This window comes from Hakea prostrata, chromosome 2 (assembly GCF_041222555.1).
Source record: "Hakea prostrata isolate BN-2017 chromosome 2, UWA_Hpros_2, whole genome shotgun sequence".
Classification (NCBI taxonomy): Eukaryota; Viridiplantae; Streptophyta; class Magnoliopsida; order Proteales; family Proteaceae; genus Hakea; species Hakea prostrata.
Genome location: NC_142601.1, coordinates 2,151,033 through 2,169,528, shown reverse-complemented (window position 1 = coordinate 2,169,528; position 18,496 = coordinate 2,151,033). Strand labels below are relative to the sequence as shown.

General features: G+C 38.1%; 2 protein-coding genes across 3 annotated transcripts; one reads left to right on the top strand and one right to left on the bottom strand.

Annotated features, from left to right (window-relative positions):
• Positions 1–6,470: 6,470 nt before the first annotated feature.
• LOC149023231 (uncharacterized) lies at positions 6,471–14,519 on the top strand. Of its 2 annotated transcripts, XM_089143782.1 has the most exons (7): positions 6,471–7,252; positions 8,485–8,565; positions 9,939–10,013; positions 11,982–12,026; positions 12,117–12,206; positions 12,395–12,496; positions 14,114–14,519. In XM_089143782.1, exons 1-7 carry the CDS (start codon positions 6,806–6,808, stop codon positions 14,300–14,302), a joined length of 1,029 nt encoding a protein of 342 aa, XP_088999908.1. In that variant the 5' UTR covers positions 6,471–6,805; the 3' UTR covers positions 14,303–14,519. The 2 variants fall into 2 exon arrangements, with proteins under 2 accessions (XP_088999908.1, XP_088999909.1); XM_089143783.1 differs by lacking the exons at positions 12,117–12,206; positions 12,395–12,496.
• LOC149023230 (methylesterase 17-like) lies at positions 14,423–17,600 on the bottom strand. Its single transcript, XM_089143784.1, has 4 exons — positions 17,153–17,600; positions 16,744–16,884; positions 15,432–15,551; positions 14,423–14,794 (listed from the first exon to the last, which is right to left on the bottom strand). The coding sequence occupies exons 1-4, from the start codon at positions 17,465–17,467 to the stop codon at positions 14,504–14,506; spliced, it is 867 nt and encodes a 288-aa protein (XP_088999910.1). The 5' UTR covers positions 17,468–17,600; the 3' UTR covers positions 14,423–14,503.
• Positions 17,601–18,496: the final 896 nt, after the last annotated feature.

Genomic DNA, 18,496 nt, shown 5'->3' with positions numbered 1-18,496 from the left:
TCACTCGGAAAGTCGGAAGTTTCGAAACCTCAAGAGCTGCAAACAATCCAGCGCTATCTGCAATCTCCAGCAAGGGCTGCAAACAATCCGGCGAGAATTTCCTCGCAAACAAGTAAGAGTGAGTCGTGTTCCACAACCGTAATCTGTAGTATCAGTTGCTTCGTGTAAGCAGGGGAGAAAGAGAACGATTCCAAACGTGCTAAGCTAAGGAAATCCAAAACGCGAAATAGTGTATCGCAAGCGTTGAACTTGGGAAATTTCTCTAGAATTTCTCAGAGTATAAAAAAGCTGTGAAGGACTTGGCCAGAGTCGTCATACGATACGAAAGAAGGAGTAGAAGCAGCAGCTTAGCTGAGAAAGCAAAGCTTAGCCGCCTTCATTGAATTCCTCTGCTATGACCTTGGAACCTATACAGATTACATCACTTATTTTAAAATTTCAGGAAACTTTCTTCTTCTTCTTATTCTTCCAAACCATTCATCATCATTGGCTTGACTAAAAAACAATTATACGGAAGATCAATAAAGTCCGAACAACCGACTTTCCATCTCCTCTATATATCCCTTTCTTTTCTCACTTCCCTTCACTGCAATTGCAACTTTTCTTCTCTGATTTAGAGCAGATAAAAAAACCCAACATTTTCCTCTCTTCAATCTTCCAATTCATACGCTGTTCCACTACTTACAGAGACCAATTTCAACCCACAGTTTCCTAACCCTCTACAATCTGGTCTACGCTCTCATCGCCGATATTCTGGCAAAAGTTCGATGGGTTCGTTGGTTAGCAAGAGACTGGCGGTAGGGCTTGGAGGCATGAATCATGAATCATGATCGTATAGGCAGCAGCAGGAGAAACGCCAACCAACCACTCCGTCCATGAATTCCGATTTTAGTAAGGGTATTTTTGGAATTAAAAAAATATTAACAGTTTCACTAACGAAATGGACTAGTGTGTTTATTGAATTGGGGTGTCTGTAGTTTTTAAAAATAAAATGGGGTGTCAGTGCTTTAATGCTTTCATTTTGGGGTGCCAGTGCAATTTGCTCTTTCTTTTTTGGTAACGCTCCTTCCTATGAAGTTAAAGAGTCTTCAATGGTGAAGCAACGGTAGGGTTGGGCCATGCCACCCCATCTCCTCTCTTATTAATATCGGAATTGTAATACCATCTGGAAGGGTTGAACCCAAGACCTCTCTATTGAGAAGTATGAATCTTTACCACTCAACCAACCCTGCATTGGCAAGATTTTTAAAAAATGTTTTACTCAATAAGATATTTTGAAAATAATTACCAAGTCCCAAATTTCTAGATAATTTTTTGCGCTCAACTAATATTCTACCATGAACTATCTAAATTACCCTCAAGTTTTTATAAAACTTGTAAGAAGTGCTTACCAATTCCTTCAATCTCAGGGCATGTTTGGTTACGTGAATCCAGAGATTTGAAATCTCTGGATTCACAAATGGGAGATTTTTACCTGTTTGGTTGTGTGAATCCCTAGATTCATGAAATCTAGAGATTCACATTTTTACACTAAAAACGTGAATCTGTAAATTTATGGGTATGAGGTGAAATCCAGAGATTTCATCCATACTATCAAAGCGTTAAACATTTAAACCATAATTCAATAAATGATTTTTTAGGATAAATCTAGAAATTTCATTCCAAAAATTCAAACTAACCAAACAGTTAATTTTATGAACCATGACTCTAGAGATTTGAAGTCTGTAGATTTGAAATCTCTAAATTTTTGAAATCTACAGACTCAAGTAACCAAACATGCCCTTAGCAATTCCAGGGTTGACAACATCTTGTCTTTTGTAACTCTCAATCCTTCTATCACTAATCAGTTTCATCGTTTGCAAAAAAAGATTTGAGGGTAATTTGGATAGTTCATGGTAAAATATCAGTTGGCTGAGAAAAATTATCACAAAATTTAGGACTTGGTAATTATTTTCAAAAATATAATCCATTTGAGTATAATTTTTTTTAAATATCTGGTTGATATTGGAATGAAAAATGGTTTAGTGAATTTTGTCAAAAATAAATTATGGAATGAAAAATAAGTTTGGTATATTAAAATAAAAAAATATTAGAAAATATGGATAATTACTGTTGCCCCTTGTACTTTGATTTTATTACTACTTTATCCCCTCTACTTTTTAAAATTGCTAATCCAACCCTTAACTCTGTTTAAAATTACTAATGCCCCCTTCCGTTAAGCTCAGTTAGTTTATTGATGATGTGGCATCTATATATTTTTTTAAAAACCCAAAAATAACCCTACAATTATCTCTTTACTTATTTACTCTTTTGCAAGTTATAATATTATCCTTAATTAATTATGGAGAAAATTTAACTTTAAATTAATTTTTCTTTTCTAAAAAGAAACTTCCGAATAAAGAAAAGACTTGATTTTTCTTCTCTAAAAAGAATTTGCCGAATAAAGGAATATGTGATTAAATAAAACTTAAAATAGAAACTAAAATATTAGGAAATATCAAATGTAATTCAAAATTGAAAACTGAAAATCTCCTAATATATGCTAATCATTGTACAAAGTGTGTGGTCCCACCAAAGCCAAAATTTATTGTGAAATATAAGATTTTAAAGATATTATAATTGATATTCAATATAGTTTCTAAAAATGAAGGTAATGTCATATTTTTAATTTCTTATTTTTAATGAAGGGCAAAATGGACATTACATATTTGATGTTAACAACCACTTAACACCGTTAGAAGTGAGGGGGGACAACAGTAATTTCATAAAAAAAGAGGTTTGATTAGTAATAAAACCAAAGTACAAGGGGGCAATAGTAATTATCCCTAGAAAATAATAATGAGAAAGTGAGAAAACATTAAAAAAAAAAAAAAAGTATGATTTTTATAAAATAATGTGTATTGATTATTTTACCCTCATCTTAATTATAAAGTTTTAAGTAAACATTTGCATAAATGAATAGAATGAAATTATCACCATAATCCATAGTAGACAAAAAGTCTATTATGGATTTTGCTGGAGGCTTTTCTATTAATTTTAAATAAAAATAAAACTGATAATAAATGCCAAACAATTTAAATAATGAAAAATTCTCCTCATTGAGAATGATAACTGATACCAAAAAGAGCCTTAATACACTGGAATTTCAACCCATTCATTATCTCGTTTTTTTATTTTAATTCTTTTATTTGCTTGTTTTTTATACCTTCAAACAACGGACAAGGCAGCGGAGGAAAATCAGTGCGAGGTTGAGCGGATGAGAGTAAAGCAACGAAGGAAGGCAGGTAGCGAGAGGTAGCACAACGTAAGGGAGAGAGGGAGGTTTGCTTGGGATGACGATATAATGTACTTCTCTTTAGATTTAAAGTGAGATGGTGAGGAGAGAGTCTTTCCGGTTTCGAATAACAAAGGTAGCATTAAGACTAGAGATTAAAATGATGGAGTTGAAGGAGGATAGAAGAGTATAGGTAAAGAATAGTGCAAAAGTAAGATGAAGAGGGTTAGGAGTTTCTTTTTTTTTGGGTAGAAAACTAGATTAAATAGAAGGAGACACAAGCTCTCGCTAAGGAACATTCTCCTTCAGCCAGACAGTGGAATTATGCCAAACCAGTGCTGTCTCAAGCACTAGGGCTTCCTGAGCCAAGGAATGAGCCACAGAGTTGGCTTCTCTTGGAGTAAAAGAAAAAACACAGACAAGGTAGCCCTAGCCAGATGTCTGATATTAGAGAATACATTTTGTAGCTGAATTGGGACCGGAAGAACTAGATTTAAGAGAAGCCTTACCACTGAGAGACAGTCACTCTCAATGATTACATGAAGCCAACCTTCCTCAGCTGCTAGCCATAGTCCTTATCTTATCCCCATCGTTTCACCAACAGCAGCCTCTCTGAATACCAGAGGAATAGACTTCGCCAGTAATGGGTCCCCATTCCGGTTTCTTGCAACAACTCCTAATCCACTTGCTGTCCTATTAGACCGTAGTGTTGCATCAGTGTTGATATTGATCACGCCCCTTGGAGGTGGTTCCCACATAAGAGATCCATGTTGGTGAACTCGTGGTTGAGATTGAGACAATGAATTCAGACCTTCCCTGCGTCTCCCTACAGCAGTTTGAGCACCAATGTACTCCATGGTTGCTTGAGTAGCCAACTGAATCACATCATTTGGCTTCCAACTATCTGTTGTAAATTGATTGATGTTTCTTGCTCGCCAGAGATACCACAGAGAAAACCTATCTTGGGCTTCTAAATCCTTATATCCTCTTTGATCTTCTAGCTGCAGCTGCCCTCAATCTTTAATCTTTTGATCAATAGAATGTGCTTGCTGCTCATTGAAGCGAAGACCTAGATTTGAACCTAACCAAACAGCTATAGCAAATGTGCAATGAAATAGTATATGTTCAATGGTTTCAAGTTCCCCACACCTAGAGCAATTAGCTTCAACCTTTATACCCCTATGAGCACAATTGGCACCTGTAGCCAGTGCTTGATTACAAGCTTTCCATATTAAGGCTCTCACCTTTGGTAATGCATTAAGTGTCCATACCTTCTTCCACACCGATTTATCTATCAATTCCCATGAATGTCGTCTAAAGGAGGAAGCTTTCATAGCTTTCTTTATGGTCTTGTCATTATCTAACAGATGATACGCTGACTTAACCAAGAAGATACCTGTTTTTTTGGAAACCAATATAGCTGATCTTCCACCGGAAACATTGGCAGCTGAAGTCTTTGAATTGCTAAACTTATGTCAGTTGGGAACAAGCTATTTAGTAACTCTGTGTTCCAGCTACCTTCCTCACTAATGAGCTGTGCTACTTGAGTTATTTCCTCTGAAATCTGAACCGTAGTTAGGAGTTGCAGCTCTGGTTTTGCAGACTTTTATTTGCAGCAACTGGTGCTGCCAACAACCGGCTGCCTAGATGTTGCCATGTATGCAAATTTCGATCTAACAATGTCTATTAAAAATGCATGGTTTAATGGCAAATATATTTTCATGGTTTTATATTAAAGGGTCTTATATTTTAAAAATTTACAAATCCAAACCCCTGAATTTATTAAACACTAACCATTCATTGCAAACCCTAGATTGACTTTGATTCTTCACCTCATAAATCCTGTAAAATGAATAACCTTCGAGAAGAAGAAGCTGTTGAAGAATTGAAGGAAAAAATAACAAAAAGAAAGAAGGAACCCTTCATCTCCAACAACGTAGTCTCAAAACCCATTTTCAATTCCTTCTCTATTTTACTTAAAAGCTGTGTGTCCAAAATACCTTGTTTTGTTGCAGCCATTCGGTCAATCAAACGATTCAGGCTGATTTTGATTTGGGTTCTTGCTTGATTTTGTGAATCAGAGGCAATAACATCTTATATTGCGTATGAGTACAAAGGAAAGGAGCTGAACTGGTTTACCATGACACCAAGAAGATGGCAACAGTGATTCAAGCTGATTTTGATTTGGGTTCTTGCTTGATTTTGTGAATCAGAGGCAATAACATCTTATATTGTGTATGAGTACAAAGGAAAGGAGCTGAACTGGTTTACCATGACACCAAGAAGATGGCAACAGTGATTGTGTGGATTGAAGTGGAAGGCCATCAATATGATCCGTTTGCTAGAAAACCCCTAATTTTACCTTTGCGTTTTGCTCCTAATTGGGAGAAATTCTTTAAAGGATATGAAGGGTTTTACTCCATTTATGTTAAATCTAATCCATCTTTTAATGGAATAGACCTTGAAGATTCGGGTGTATATCTGATAATCATGAAGGCCTGATGAAGAATGCCGCGATGCTTACACTTGAGGATTAGGGTTAAGGCTTGCTCTAGATTCCTTGTTACATCGGTGGTGATACATCGGAGGAAGCCTTCGTAGAGAGAAGGGTTTGAGGTGGTGAAACGGAGAGTAGAACGAAGCATTTGGGAGAGACCGTTGGTATGCTTACCTACTTTGATGCACTCCCAGGGCTCGCTTCAAATTCTTTGCGATGAATGGTTAGCATTTGATAAATTCAGGGATTTGGATTTGTAATTTTTAAAAATATAAGACCCTTTAATATAAAACAAGAAAAATATATTCACAATTAAACTCCCGCCGTTTGTTTGAAATTTGCATACGTGACAATATCTGGACCGCCGGTTACTGGCAGCAACGGCTGCCGCAACCTGGTTTTGGCCAGAGCCTAGAGGAAACCCGCGAGAAAGAAAGAACATAAGGGCAAAACTGTAAAAAATAAATAATGGTCCCAAACAATGGTCCCTGTTTTGGCTACTTTTGAACCCAAAACACACTATTTATAAATAGTGGCTAATCAAGTAATTTTACCTTTAAACTTTGGCACTTGGTAGTACCTGATCGGAGGCCTCATGATTCTTATCCAAGCGGTTAATTATTAGCAGTTTGTTCAAAAAAAGAAGAATAAAATAAAATAAAAATATTAGTACATAGCAACTAAATTCATTCCCGGCAACTGGAATGAGGTATAGAAATCGGAAGAGAAGAAATTCAAAAATTGGAACTACCTAATGTGCGATTGCGTTCCATCTGCTCCATTAACTTGTTCCGGCGTTGTAACCCTTACGTTAGGGCTACCGAGATGTAATTCAAAAGTAAGATTCTTCAGGACTGAACTCTTAAGAAGGATTGTTTACTATCATCGGTCCTCAAAATTCTCAAATGACTTCAGTTCAGTTCGGTTAGGTTCTCGACACGGAATTCAGTTTGTTTGTGCTTCTCTTAATCGCCACGGAGGTGATATAGATGATATCAGTCCATTCGATTTTGTAAGGTTGAGTCGTAATTCAGATGCTCTGGAGTTCAAAAACGATGATATTTTTGATAAATTGGGGTTTAAAGAGAAAGATGGAAACCATTTCAAGCTTCAGAAGGACCATGGAGCTGCAGAAGAAGAAGGAGAAGAAGATTTTCGCGGTCAAGCGGACGACAGCAAATGAAGCCAGTTCCAGTGACGGGCTAAATAACAGTAGCAACGGGTCAGTGTCTTCGAACGTCGATTTTCTGGAATTGAAGAGTGATTTGGAAAATGAGAAGAGTGAAAATGGGAGTGTGGGGAGTTTGGAGACCAAAGATGTGATTCCAGCTGGAGGATCTGGTTCAACGAATGGCAAGCTAGGGCTCAAAAGCGGAAGGCAAGCGATAAGGAGATCAAGCATGTTGGCAAAGCAAGTCATTAGTGTGCAATCTGCTCTTTCCTTGGGTTTCATCTCGCAACTGTGGATTGACACCTCCTCAGTAAGTATTATTTTCTCCCATTGTCTCAAAGATTTATTGTGTATAGAAGGAAATTGAGATATCTACTCAAGTCAGTGAGGTTTCAGAATTTGTTTATCTTTCTGTACTTCCTCTCTTCCCCACCCCCTCTTACGAGAGTTTGGTTAGTAGATAATAGTAGAACTACTAAAGACACTTGGTGCAGCTATAATGATACTCTTCCTTTCAGATGACCAACCTCGTAAAAGGGTAAACCCTGTTCTAACTGTACTTCTAATGATTTTCGTGCATCCATACATCCACCCCTTCCTCCCCTTTTCTCATGGTTCACGTGGACACAGGCTTCGCTCAGTTTCCTTGATCCGCTTCTTTTTGGCTAATGCACGTTTGATTCATTATCTGTGTTTTTACTCTATCGTGTATCACTATTTTTTTCAGATTTAAGAATTTATTTTCTCTTGTTTCTGATATATTTAGTCAGGTATAAGCCCTTTGGTCCCTTCCCTTATATGTAGAATCCTGATACAATTTGAGTTATCTGCTGCACAAGTAACGGATGGCCAATGGTCTGCAGGATTAGAAACATCTGTATCTTTAAAGAATTATTACTGCTTCTATGTTACCAGTGTCAATAACACTATCAATAACATGTTTTGCTTGTTAAGCAATGATGAACTATAATACAACCCAAGCCCCATCCTGAATCCTTAGTTCGAAGTTGGACAGGTCCTAATAACCCACTAATAACCCATTCCACCCCCCCCCCCCCCAAAAAAAAAAAAAAAAAAAAGGAAAGGAAGGAAAAAGGGCATCTTCCATAATACTGCAGTATTTGGACTGTGAAATATTTGTTCTCAGCTAGATATATATAATTTAATGAGTAGCTTCCAATATTTTTGTCGGTGGATGGAAAATCTTTCACCTGGCTTTGAGAATAAAAAAATCACGCAATATGTATGTCTTTGTAGCATCATTACCCAATGAGGTGTGAAAGCTTTGTAACAAAGCCTTATGGAAAATATTTCAAAGAGTGGGACCCATTTGAAGTATAGCTGGATGATCAGGCAGTCTCATGATTTTTTACCCATTCATCGCATACATCCACCCTGAGTGAAATGAAATATACAAACTTTATTTCTGTTTCTATGTATTTATTTGTGTTAGAGAGGCAATGATATGCGTATTGGTGTATCTCTTATTGAGGTATATGCTGGGATTTCTTCATCTTGATTTTCTTTTTTTTCGTTCTGCAGTGGGTTGTTATCATGGTAGAGGTCAGGCCAAGCTTGCTTTCTGGAGAGACAGATAGGTTTCTTATGAAGGATGTCTGCCAGGTATGTTGATACCATGTTTTCAGAGTTCTGTGTGCATTCTTTTGTAGTAAGTGCTAGTTATAAGAGGGTAGTTGCAGAGTTTTATATCTGAGGAAGAGAACTTTGGGGTGTAAGACAGTCAAAAATTCCGTTTGCTTTGGGATCATGTCATTTATTTAAGTTTGGTACATAAATGATATTCCTTTCATGATCCTGTATCGTTGTCTTTTTTATGAGTTTTACTCCCTTCTTACCACAATAACTGTCCTGTTTGTGATTTTTCACTGTCCTAAAATTTTTCCATTAAAAATAAAAAGATATGAAGTTTTGTTGGTTTCCCTTATGGTGCCTCTAGTTAACTATCTATCTGTACATTTTCTGGTTTCACTTATCAAATTTGTTTGCCTTTATTAAACAAATCAAACTAATAATGGTGATGTTGATTATAGGGTTTGAATTAGGGGCTATTTTTATGGGCAATGATTTATATATAGTGAAACCAAAGGGGAAACAAGAGAGAAGGGGCAGGGGAGAGATGTATGGGGAAAGAAGAAGGGGGGATGGTTCTAGGTAAATCTTGCCCAGAAGAGGTCAACAAAGAGATGTCTAAACCCTAGGTAACAACAATGAACCTGTTTCTTAGGGTATCAACTAGGGCTTCTGGTGAACGCAAAGAGTGCTTGGAACTCAAGGCGGTATATGATGAATTAAGGATATCTGTAGCATTCCTTTTTGTTTTTGTTTTTTTTTTTGTGTGTGTGTGTGTTTTGTTTTGTTTTTTTTTTTTTTTTTTTTTTTTTTTGTGGGGGGGGGGGGGATGTTAACAGAGGGAGTATGTCAGAGCAGCCAACCTCTTTTTCAGGAAATGTATTGTTCATTAAGGGGGGGGGGTTTGGATGTCCTAGATCATGGGGAATTGCAAAGATGTAGATTCTTTCATAGGCCACGGTGAAAAGTGCTTCACTAATCGCAACACTCTCCCGTTCTTCCCTCTTCTGGCTGATAGTGGGCGGTGGGTTCTTTGCCCCCCCAATGTATTCTGTTTTGTGATTTTTTACAGGACAATTAATTTCTACCATTCCCGGACGTGGACCTGCTTATAACATGCATATATTTGACCAAGGCCTGAGGGTTTTCCTTTTCCTCTCCTTTTTTCTTTTTTTTTTGGGGGGGGGGGGTTGTGGTGGTGGGGACCAAGGCATCAAGATCAACATGCTGTCAAGAATGGTAAAACGTTTGTTGGAAAAACTTTTAATGTGTCAAGAGCAAACATGGTGCTGTGATGCCTTTTGACATCTTTCCCACTTCTTTAGTTAAATGATGGAGAATTTTTGCATATTACTTTTGTTCTTCTTTTCTCCTGGGTATTTGCTGAATTTTATTTGTTCTTACAGGTTGGTGATGTTGTACTTGTTGAGGATGAAAGTGTATTGGAGAATGAATTTAAAATGATTGGACTAGACAATTTGGTATTGCATTCTTCCATTTTACTTGATCATTCAGTTTCCTTGGTTAAAGCATTTAGACCCATACCATTTGCATATTTACCTTTCATTACATTGATTTGGTAGTGTGAGATGGCATGTACTACCGACTAACTGGATTTAATAGCACAACATATTGCCAGTATTTGGACAGATTGATTGGTGAAGGCAGATGTATTGATATACAAATCCATGGACAAGGGCCCAACTAGAAGTACAGAAACTCTCAGATAATATTATTCTGAAAACCTGCAAGAGATCTTGTACTAGGTATTATGTTTAAAAGCTCCACAGCCAAAACACATAGCTATTTGGATGTTTGGAGTATGAAAACCAGAACCTTGAATCATCTGAAAGTGTTAACCCTATTATCAAATTCAGAAATCTGCCCCAGGGTATTATTCCCATTACAGGATTAGATGACCAAGAACTAATGAAAGAACTGCCAATGCAGGGTTGGTTGAGCGGTAAAGATCCATGCTTCTCAGTGGAGAGGTCTTGGGTTTGATCCTTGCAGACAGCATTACATTTCCAGTATTAAAAAAGCACCAGTACCCCCCCCCCCCCAAAAAAAAAAAAAAAAAAACTAATGAAAGAACAGGGAAAAATATCCATAAAATCTGTAGAAAGTTGATTGGAAAGGAGAGATAATCTAAAGGAAACTCAACTGGCCTGAATAATTGCAGATTTGTAGCACATCATTCCAGAAACAATCAATTAATATCCGTTCTTGAACATTTAGTTGCCAGAGAGCTATTCTGTGTACCAAAACACAGAATCCATCACACAAACTATTGGAAAGGATATATTAATAAATAGATGCATTTGATGCCTGTTTCTCCTTTTTTTTTTTTTGGGGGGGGGGGAGAATTAAGCGGTTAGGGGTGAGGTATGAGCTTTCTGTTTTCATTTTTGAGTTCAAAAACAGTTTTTTGGAATTAGTGCTAATGTTTATTTTTTTAAACATCAAGCCAGAAACTCAGGTTTCAAAAAAACAGAAAATAAGTATAAGGTTACTAAATCAGATAAGTTTGTGAAAGGCTTGGTGAGACCTCAGCAAGTTCATGAACTGTGCTCTTACTAGGATTTTTAATTGCCTCAAGCTCTTTTTCCTTTGTGGACGACTTAATTTCATAACCGGTGGAAGAAACCAACTTCATAGAGAAAGCTTACTATTTTCCCTTTCACATTCATGAAAATATACTTGTGCCAGACCTATGTAAAGGCTTTTACCTTATTCAGATTCTTTATTTAAGTATACATCAGTTTCCCCCAAACAAAATTATTTAATAAGTAAATACAACTTATAATTGGACTCCTAATCTCTAACATTAAACAACATTCATGTTAGCAAAATGTCCATCATGTGTGAACTGCTGTGCTGCTGTCCAAAATGAGTTGATCACTTTGGTAATAGTTATGGGTGTAAAGATAATATAAATTATTTAAATGTTAATAGAAGCTATATCTCACTCTCTTGTACCACTGAACCTTCTCTACGTCCTTTTTTTTTGGTTGGGGCAGGGGGGATTGTTTAGAACTGAGTTCAATTTCTTGTCTCTATATTGGGTTCCAATACTGGAACTACTATCCGTGTTAGCCAAATGTATATCATGTGTGATCTGCCGTGCTGCTGCTAACCAGCTGTAGTGATCTACCTGACAAATACTTCCAGATTTTCTTGGACATTGACCTTTTGAGTGAGTAAAATATCTAACAAAGGGGTATGGTGGTAGAATTAAAAAATAATTGACTGGTGGTCCCAAGAAAAAGAAGAAAAAATTGCTGTAAACTCTTGCAGAATTGGCTAGAAACCCTGGAATCCTGTTGTTGCTTTATGGACAATGAATTATCATTCTTAGCTAAAATGTCATTTTACCTTGTGTTCTTACCTCCAAGCATATTATGTTTCCAGTTTCTATACTGACCTCTCTAATCTATTTTGTTTGTTAGGTAGGATACAATGTTATAACGCCTAACCGACGCAACATTGGAAAGGTTAGTCCAAGATGTCTTCAGACGTGCATTTAGAAATATGTACTCTACTTTCTTACAGTAGTCTTATTTTCTCTCTTGTAATGTCTAAAGGTGCGAGGATACACATTCAATGTTAATTCAGGCGCTGTGGAATCACTTGAGCTTGATTCATTAGGGATTTCAATTATCCCATCCAGTTTGGTATGCAGTTTTCTCTTGCTCAAATTACCAAGCTCATAGAGAGAAGTATTTAAGTCAGTGACTCATTGCACATTGTCTTAATTGAAGGAGCTAGGAACCATAATCTAGTTTCACTCCTTAACTAAAAATTCCTGCATGGTCTGCACTCTATTCAACCTAGTGAAGTGGTTCATTCACTATCCTTTCAGGTAAGCACATTTGCGTTGTTTGTTGAGGATGTGCTTGAAGTAGTGTCTGATACCGTGGTAGTGCATGAAACTGCAGCATCCAGGATTCAAAGACTGACAAAGGTACTTATATAATATTACCACTCTTGTCTCTTAGGGGGTTTTCTCTGGTTGTTTGGTCACTTGGTTTTCCAATAAATCCTGCACAAAAAGTGGTGTGTTGCTGCTGCTGGGCTGGGTATGTGTCAACCCAGGTATAACATTTAATCATGTGTATAGAAGTCAATCTGAGCTGGGCCCAAGGCCTTGACCTAATTGTAGCTCAAGCTGCTTTTGGATAGGGATCAACCTAAGCACATCCATTGGCTGTAAATCCCAGCCCAGCTTTGCAAATTTCATCAGAGCCTGATTGGGTTTGCGTTTGGGCTTGGCCTAAGTTGCACCACAAAAGGTTATTTGCTTTTCCTTTTATCCTGTACATTGCTTGAGCACTTCAATGTTCATTTGTCTCATCAACATCATACTCTTGAGTGTGGCAGTTTATATCTATATATGTGAGAGTAATTAGTATTTGATACACAGTGCAAGTGCAAAACATATGCATGCATGCATTGATGTAGATGATTCCCAGGAGAAAATTCATGTAGGGTCACCTGCAGCCCCATTTTTTCTCATCATCTGACCTGATGCATAACGGTCAAGTCAGGGACTCATAGTATTCGATCTCTAAATGAAAAATGTCATTTTTTTTATGGTTATACAAATTTTAAATAAGACTCTAGTCATTAGTCATTAGATGAGAATTTATAATTTACTTAAAATGCCATAACAATTGGATGAGAATTTCTGATAAATTTTCAATGCTTGAGAATAATTTTCCATTTATTGGTTTGAAGACTTCTCTCCTTAGCAGTGAACAATGAAGAATGTTTTTCAGGGAAGGTTATGATAACTTGATAAATTAGATCTTTTATGTTGGGTGTGGCATTTGGCACTAAAATAAGTCAAAAGCATTGAAATAAAATCTAATTCAATTGGACAAAGTTTGTAGCCAAAATCATAATCTGTGATGTCTAGATAAGTTATGGTGTTTCTACTACCTAAACATTTGAAAAGTAAGTCCTTCTGTAACTTGGGTTATTAGAAATGAGTATTTAGGGTTCTATGACCTTAAGGAAGTAGTTGAGTTGGGAAAGGATGATCACCTAAAGAAGTGTGAGGTTCTGGGTTCGACTCCTCATACCCGTTGGGCCATTCACACAGATGTCTGGTACTCTTCACTGCTTTCAGTGGAATTTGAGAGGTTATTAACTTCTCATTCAACCCCAGTAACTGAACTGGTCCATGTTGTTGCAGGGTCATGGGCCCACGAGACTAGTTGGACAAAAGTCTGGACATCCATGTTACCCCAAAAAACAAGAGAGTATTTAGGGTTCTGATTGAGAGGGAAGATTAGGGACCTCAGTTCTGAAGATGCAGTATGTTCGTATATGAAAATATATGCTAACTGAGACAACAGTAGCTCTAGTTGCTAGGTTTAAAGTTACATTGGTAAAGATAAAGATGCACAGGGGTGAAGGTGACAAGATATTTGGTGGATAGAGTTGAATAAATGATACAGATTATGGATCTCTACTTCTAGTTAGGAATTAAGAAATATGGCATGACAAAATTGATTTGCTTAGTTATTTATATTTCTTCCTATGTGAATATTATAGAACCGTTATATGCTTACATTAGGGCCTGCTGGATAATCGCAACGTTGATGATGCTTCACAAGATGAGTCTGGAGAATTTGGCAGTTTTGGTCATCAGTCTGCTCAAGTTGATGATAACCAATCCAGACAGAAAAACTCCAGTAGCAGACGGTTTGGTTCCAAATTGAAGGAAATTGAGGAAGGTTGGCATCTCCCAATGGATTATTTGTGATTTACCTGCATAGTTTTTTTTCCGCCCCTCTTGTGGCTTGTTTTGGGGGGCTAGGGGTTGAGGTGTGGGGGATTGGCTGCTTCTTTATGGTTAAATCTATTGCTAATTAGAATTAATTTTTTGTATATATGTATATATTATATATGCCAATTACGGAACTACCAATCCTGGGATCAATGAAGAATAAATGGGGATACTGTGTTACAGAACTTTTTCACTGGAGGGGATTAAAGCAGATGCTTTGAGTAGACAGGTGAAGAGCTGAAGTGGGGTGGAGAAGAAGGGGCTATGATCACTCTCTAGAGCAAAGACCTGGGAAGGTGGCCACCTTTTAACCATTTCATCTTGCTGCTCGGGCTTGAGAATCCTGTCGTGCAGTGTCTTTATGTAAACCCTCTTCACTTGCTCCACTTCGGGCCCCTCACTGAAACTTGCCTGCATTAGTGCCATTAACGGTCCTGGTCGCAATAGCATTGACGCAAGGATAGAGTCCTGAAACCAAAAAGCCAGTCAACAGCATTTCTGATTATTTTTAGAAACCGTTTGTTTGCAGGACAAAAAGAGGTGTGATAGTTAAAAAATGCCATACTCAAAGAAAAGTAAAGGAAGGAAAAGTAAGGAAAAAGTAAAATATGTAGGTTTCACAAGCTTATTTTATGTTTTTTACAAAATCCCTCAAAAAATGATGGTTCTTTTTTATGCATGGAGTGAAAAAAAAAAAAGGTGGGTGTTATGTTAGGAACCAAACAAATTATTTTTCCCACCACTCTTCATCCCATTATACCATCAAACTAGTGGTCTGTCTCTTATTTTTTCTAGGTTTTTCCCCTCCTTGGGGTGTAGTGTGATGTGATCGAATTCAAACTAAGCCTATAGTAAAACTGTTGGAGTAGCATAGGATTGAGTGTTCCTTGTCAACAGCTGAAACTTTTTCTATTTTAGTTTGTACTTTTGGTTTTTGTTTTTGTTTTTCTCTTTCTCTGGCTGGGGGCTGATTCTGCCTTTTTGAACCTCGGTCTTAAACATCTCTCTCTTCCCCATTTATGCTATTGAATTTTAAGTACATTCTTGCCCTTCTGCAAACACCAATAAAATGAAAGAAGAAAAAAAATGTTTATGAAAGAAGTACCTCTAGAGGGCTCAAGTTGTACATGAGCTTTCGCTGAAAGTCTTTCTTAATAAAGCAGCTGGTAGGGAGTTGATCTGGTTCCAATCCAAATCCTAGTTCGTCGGACAAATCTGGTGAACCCTGAACAACCGATTCCCCCAACCACCATAAAAGAAGAAGAGAATTATTTAAAAATGTAGCAAAATCCAATAATTCCAAAAGTCACAGTATGCAAAATCACTGGTCCCAAACAATTTGATGGCCCGGCAGGCTCAGGTGGTCGTTCAAGCGTAGCACACTAGATAGGTTCAAATCCTCTACAATTCTCACCCCTTGCAATTTCTATCTAGGATTGTGAAGTGTGACAGTTAATTAATAGGGATGTGTTACAATACTAAATAGGAATATTAAGATTATGTTGGGACCCTGTAACAATGCATGAAAACAGAAATCTAAGGAGTGCGGCTTCTGCATCTAGATACTTGGCTGGAGCTGGGCTAGTATTGCATATGATTGTTGTAGTTGGTAAGTTGTGAGCTTAGGGATGAAGTGGGCCCATGAGTTAAATGTTATTTTGATCCGAGGAGAAAGTTAATCCGTGAACCCTGGCCTGGAATGAGTGGGACCAATCTGTTCACCAAGAAAACAGGAAGAGAGAAAAAGCAACTCAAAAAGTCAAACTTCTGGAGACATTTAAATCGGCGAAATCTAGCAAATTGGTATGCTGTATGCAGTTGGCATTTGGCAACACTTAGGATCCAGCGAGGTTAGAAAACCTTTCCCACCCACATTTAGAATTCCAGCGAGGAGCCAGTGGAGCTAAGTTTAAAGGTTCGAAAGGAGAAAACCATGGACAACTTGAGGCATGGTGCTTCAGAAATAGTCTAGATTCTTTCTGTTATGGTATGTTTTACAACACAATAAAGTCACTAAAATCATAACTATTGTGGGGTAAAAAAGCATAAGAAGAATATCGATTTCTATCTTGCCAGGTAGATATGTAGTCGAAGAGCTTCTCTACCACACAATAAAGATATTGTCCAACTCCAAATAATGAAATATATTAAAGATGAGATTTTGTTGTGTGATAAAGAAATGCTCAGAAAACGCATACCTCTCCCCTCTTGAAGATGTGACCCAGGCTTTTAAAAAAGCGCTGGTCAATAATTGAGGAATAAATTAGTTCGACGTGGCCAACATAGAGGTGAGAATTGTAGAGAATGTGAACCCAACACTGAAGCGCACAAAATGACATGCACTTGTAGATTGTATGTATTGCGCTAAAAAGAAGAAGAAGAAGAAGCAAAATATGATGCGGGAAGACAACAGCTACCTCCTGGATATCGAGGTCGGTGGCGAAGCCGTGGCGCAACATGGTGGCACCCACGTAGATGGCGACATGAATCTTCTTCCCAAGCTTATGAATGGCGTCCGTCACGCTCAACCCTCCAGCGCTGTGACCAACCAATATTACCTGATACATCCATCGTTAGCCCAAGAATTAAGATGATCTAATCATCAATGGTTGCTTATTGTGATCAGATAATTTTGGAAAATAATATAGACACGAATCAACGAAATGCAAGGAAGACAATGATTTTTTGTGTCAAAAGAAATTTATATATATATAGTACTTCATCTTTCTTCGCTTGACACTTTTCAACCACACAATAAAAGCAGGTTTTACAATTATTACTTGATGGAAAAAACAAAGAAGTAGGTGATTCAAACTCCACTCGTACCTGTTCATGGGGAGGCAAGGCAGACAGGAAGTCGATGAGAGGTTGGTTGTAGTCATCAAAGGTGAGGACGGAGGTGGCGTCGGATGGGTGGATTCCGGCGGATTTGAGGTCAATGCAGGAAACTTTGTAGTCGGAGCTCTCCAAGAGGCACTTAATCTTGTACCAGCACCATCCCCCGTGCCATATTCCATGCACCATCACGAAGTGCGGCAAAGCTGGAGATGCTCTTTCTCCTCTTGCTTCTAATGCAGCAGCAGTAGCTGCTGTGTCTTCTCTTTCGATATTATTAACCATTTCTACATTCACCTCCCCCATGGAATCACTTACTGCAGTTGCTGTTACCTTTCAACTCCTCCTCCAACTCAACCAACCTGAGATGCAGACACTGTTGTGCTCTCTGTTCTACTGTTTGTGGGTTCTGGCGCTCCTTGAAGTGTGAATCAGTTCCGAACTTCAATTTCTATCTCCCTTCATGGTCAAGGTTGTGGTTTCTATTTAATACCTCCTCGGGTGTCAATAATTAATTAGCTGTGCACAAGGTTAGAACCTCACTCTCTCTCTCTTTGGATCTCCTATTTTCTTTTGGTAAACTTTGGCTCTCCTATTACTTCTCTTTATTTATGGGTTTGGTCCTTGCTTCCAAATGTCAATTATTGACTGTGAATTCTGTCTCCCCCTCTACTTTAACCCGTCCTCGAGTGTCAGGTTTCAGCTGTGAAAAAGTAGTATGAACACATTTAGGTGCGGTGGAGAAAGGGCCTTGATTGTGAATTTGGTGTAGTAACAAGTGCTCTCCTCTTAGCTTTCTGTTTTGAGCCGAGGTCCTACTTATCAAACCCATTTACTCATCATGTGGGGCCCACGGTGAAAAATACTTTTTTCGCGGGGGAGAGAAAAAAATTAAAATTTTTTTTCACCAGTGGGACGCCACTGATGTTTGTGGTCGGAGGCTAAGGGGGAGCACAGAAGAAGGTGGGGAGGGGGGGCGGGGGGCCGCCGCTGTGCCGGGGGGGGGGGGGGGGGGGGGGGGGGGGGGGGGGGAGCAGGGGGGCCCCCCCCCCCCCCCGGAGGGGGTGGGTGGGGTGGGGGGGTTTTTTTTTTTTTTTTTTTTTTTTTTTTTGGGGTGCGGGTTTTTGTTTAGGGCGGGGGTTTTTCCTTTTTTTTACGTTTGACACTGGGCGAAGATCCGGATTCTCCTCTTTGAGAGCGGATCTTCTACTCACATGAAGAAAGAAGTATTCTAACATGACATATCCAATTTCAAAGTAATATCTTTTTTAAACTAAAAGGTAATTAATGGTGTTAAGTTTTATTTGGCCTATTTGGTCACATGAGTCTGGAGAT

Coding starts and splice junctions, on each gene's coding strand:
- LOC149023231 (XM_089143782.1), top strand. CDS start 6,806: ATGCTCTGGAGTTCAAAAACGATGATATTTTTGATAAATTGGGGTTTA. Junction 10,014..11,981: donor TGATTGGACTAGACAATTTG/GTATTGCATTCT, acceptor TTTGTTTGTTAG/GTAGGATACAATGTTATAAC. Junction 12,207..12,394: donor CAATTATCCCATCCAGTTTG/GTATGCAGTTTT, acceptor CTATCCTTTCAG/GTAAGCACATTTGCGTTGTT.
- LOC149023230 (XM_089143784.1), bottom strand. CDS start 17,467: ATGGGGGAGGTGAATGTAGAAATGGTTAATAATATCGAAAGAGAAGAC. Junction 16,885..17,152: donor CCTTGCCTCCCCATGAACAG/GTACGAGTGGAG, acceptor TGGATGTATCAG/GTAATATTGGTTGGTCACAG. Junction 14,795..15,431: donor ACAACTTGAGCCCTCTAGAG/GTACTTCTTTCA, acceptor TTTTGGTTTCAG/GACTCTATCCTTGCGTCAAT.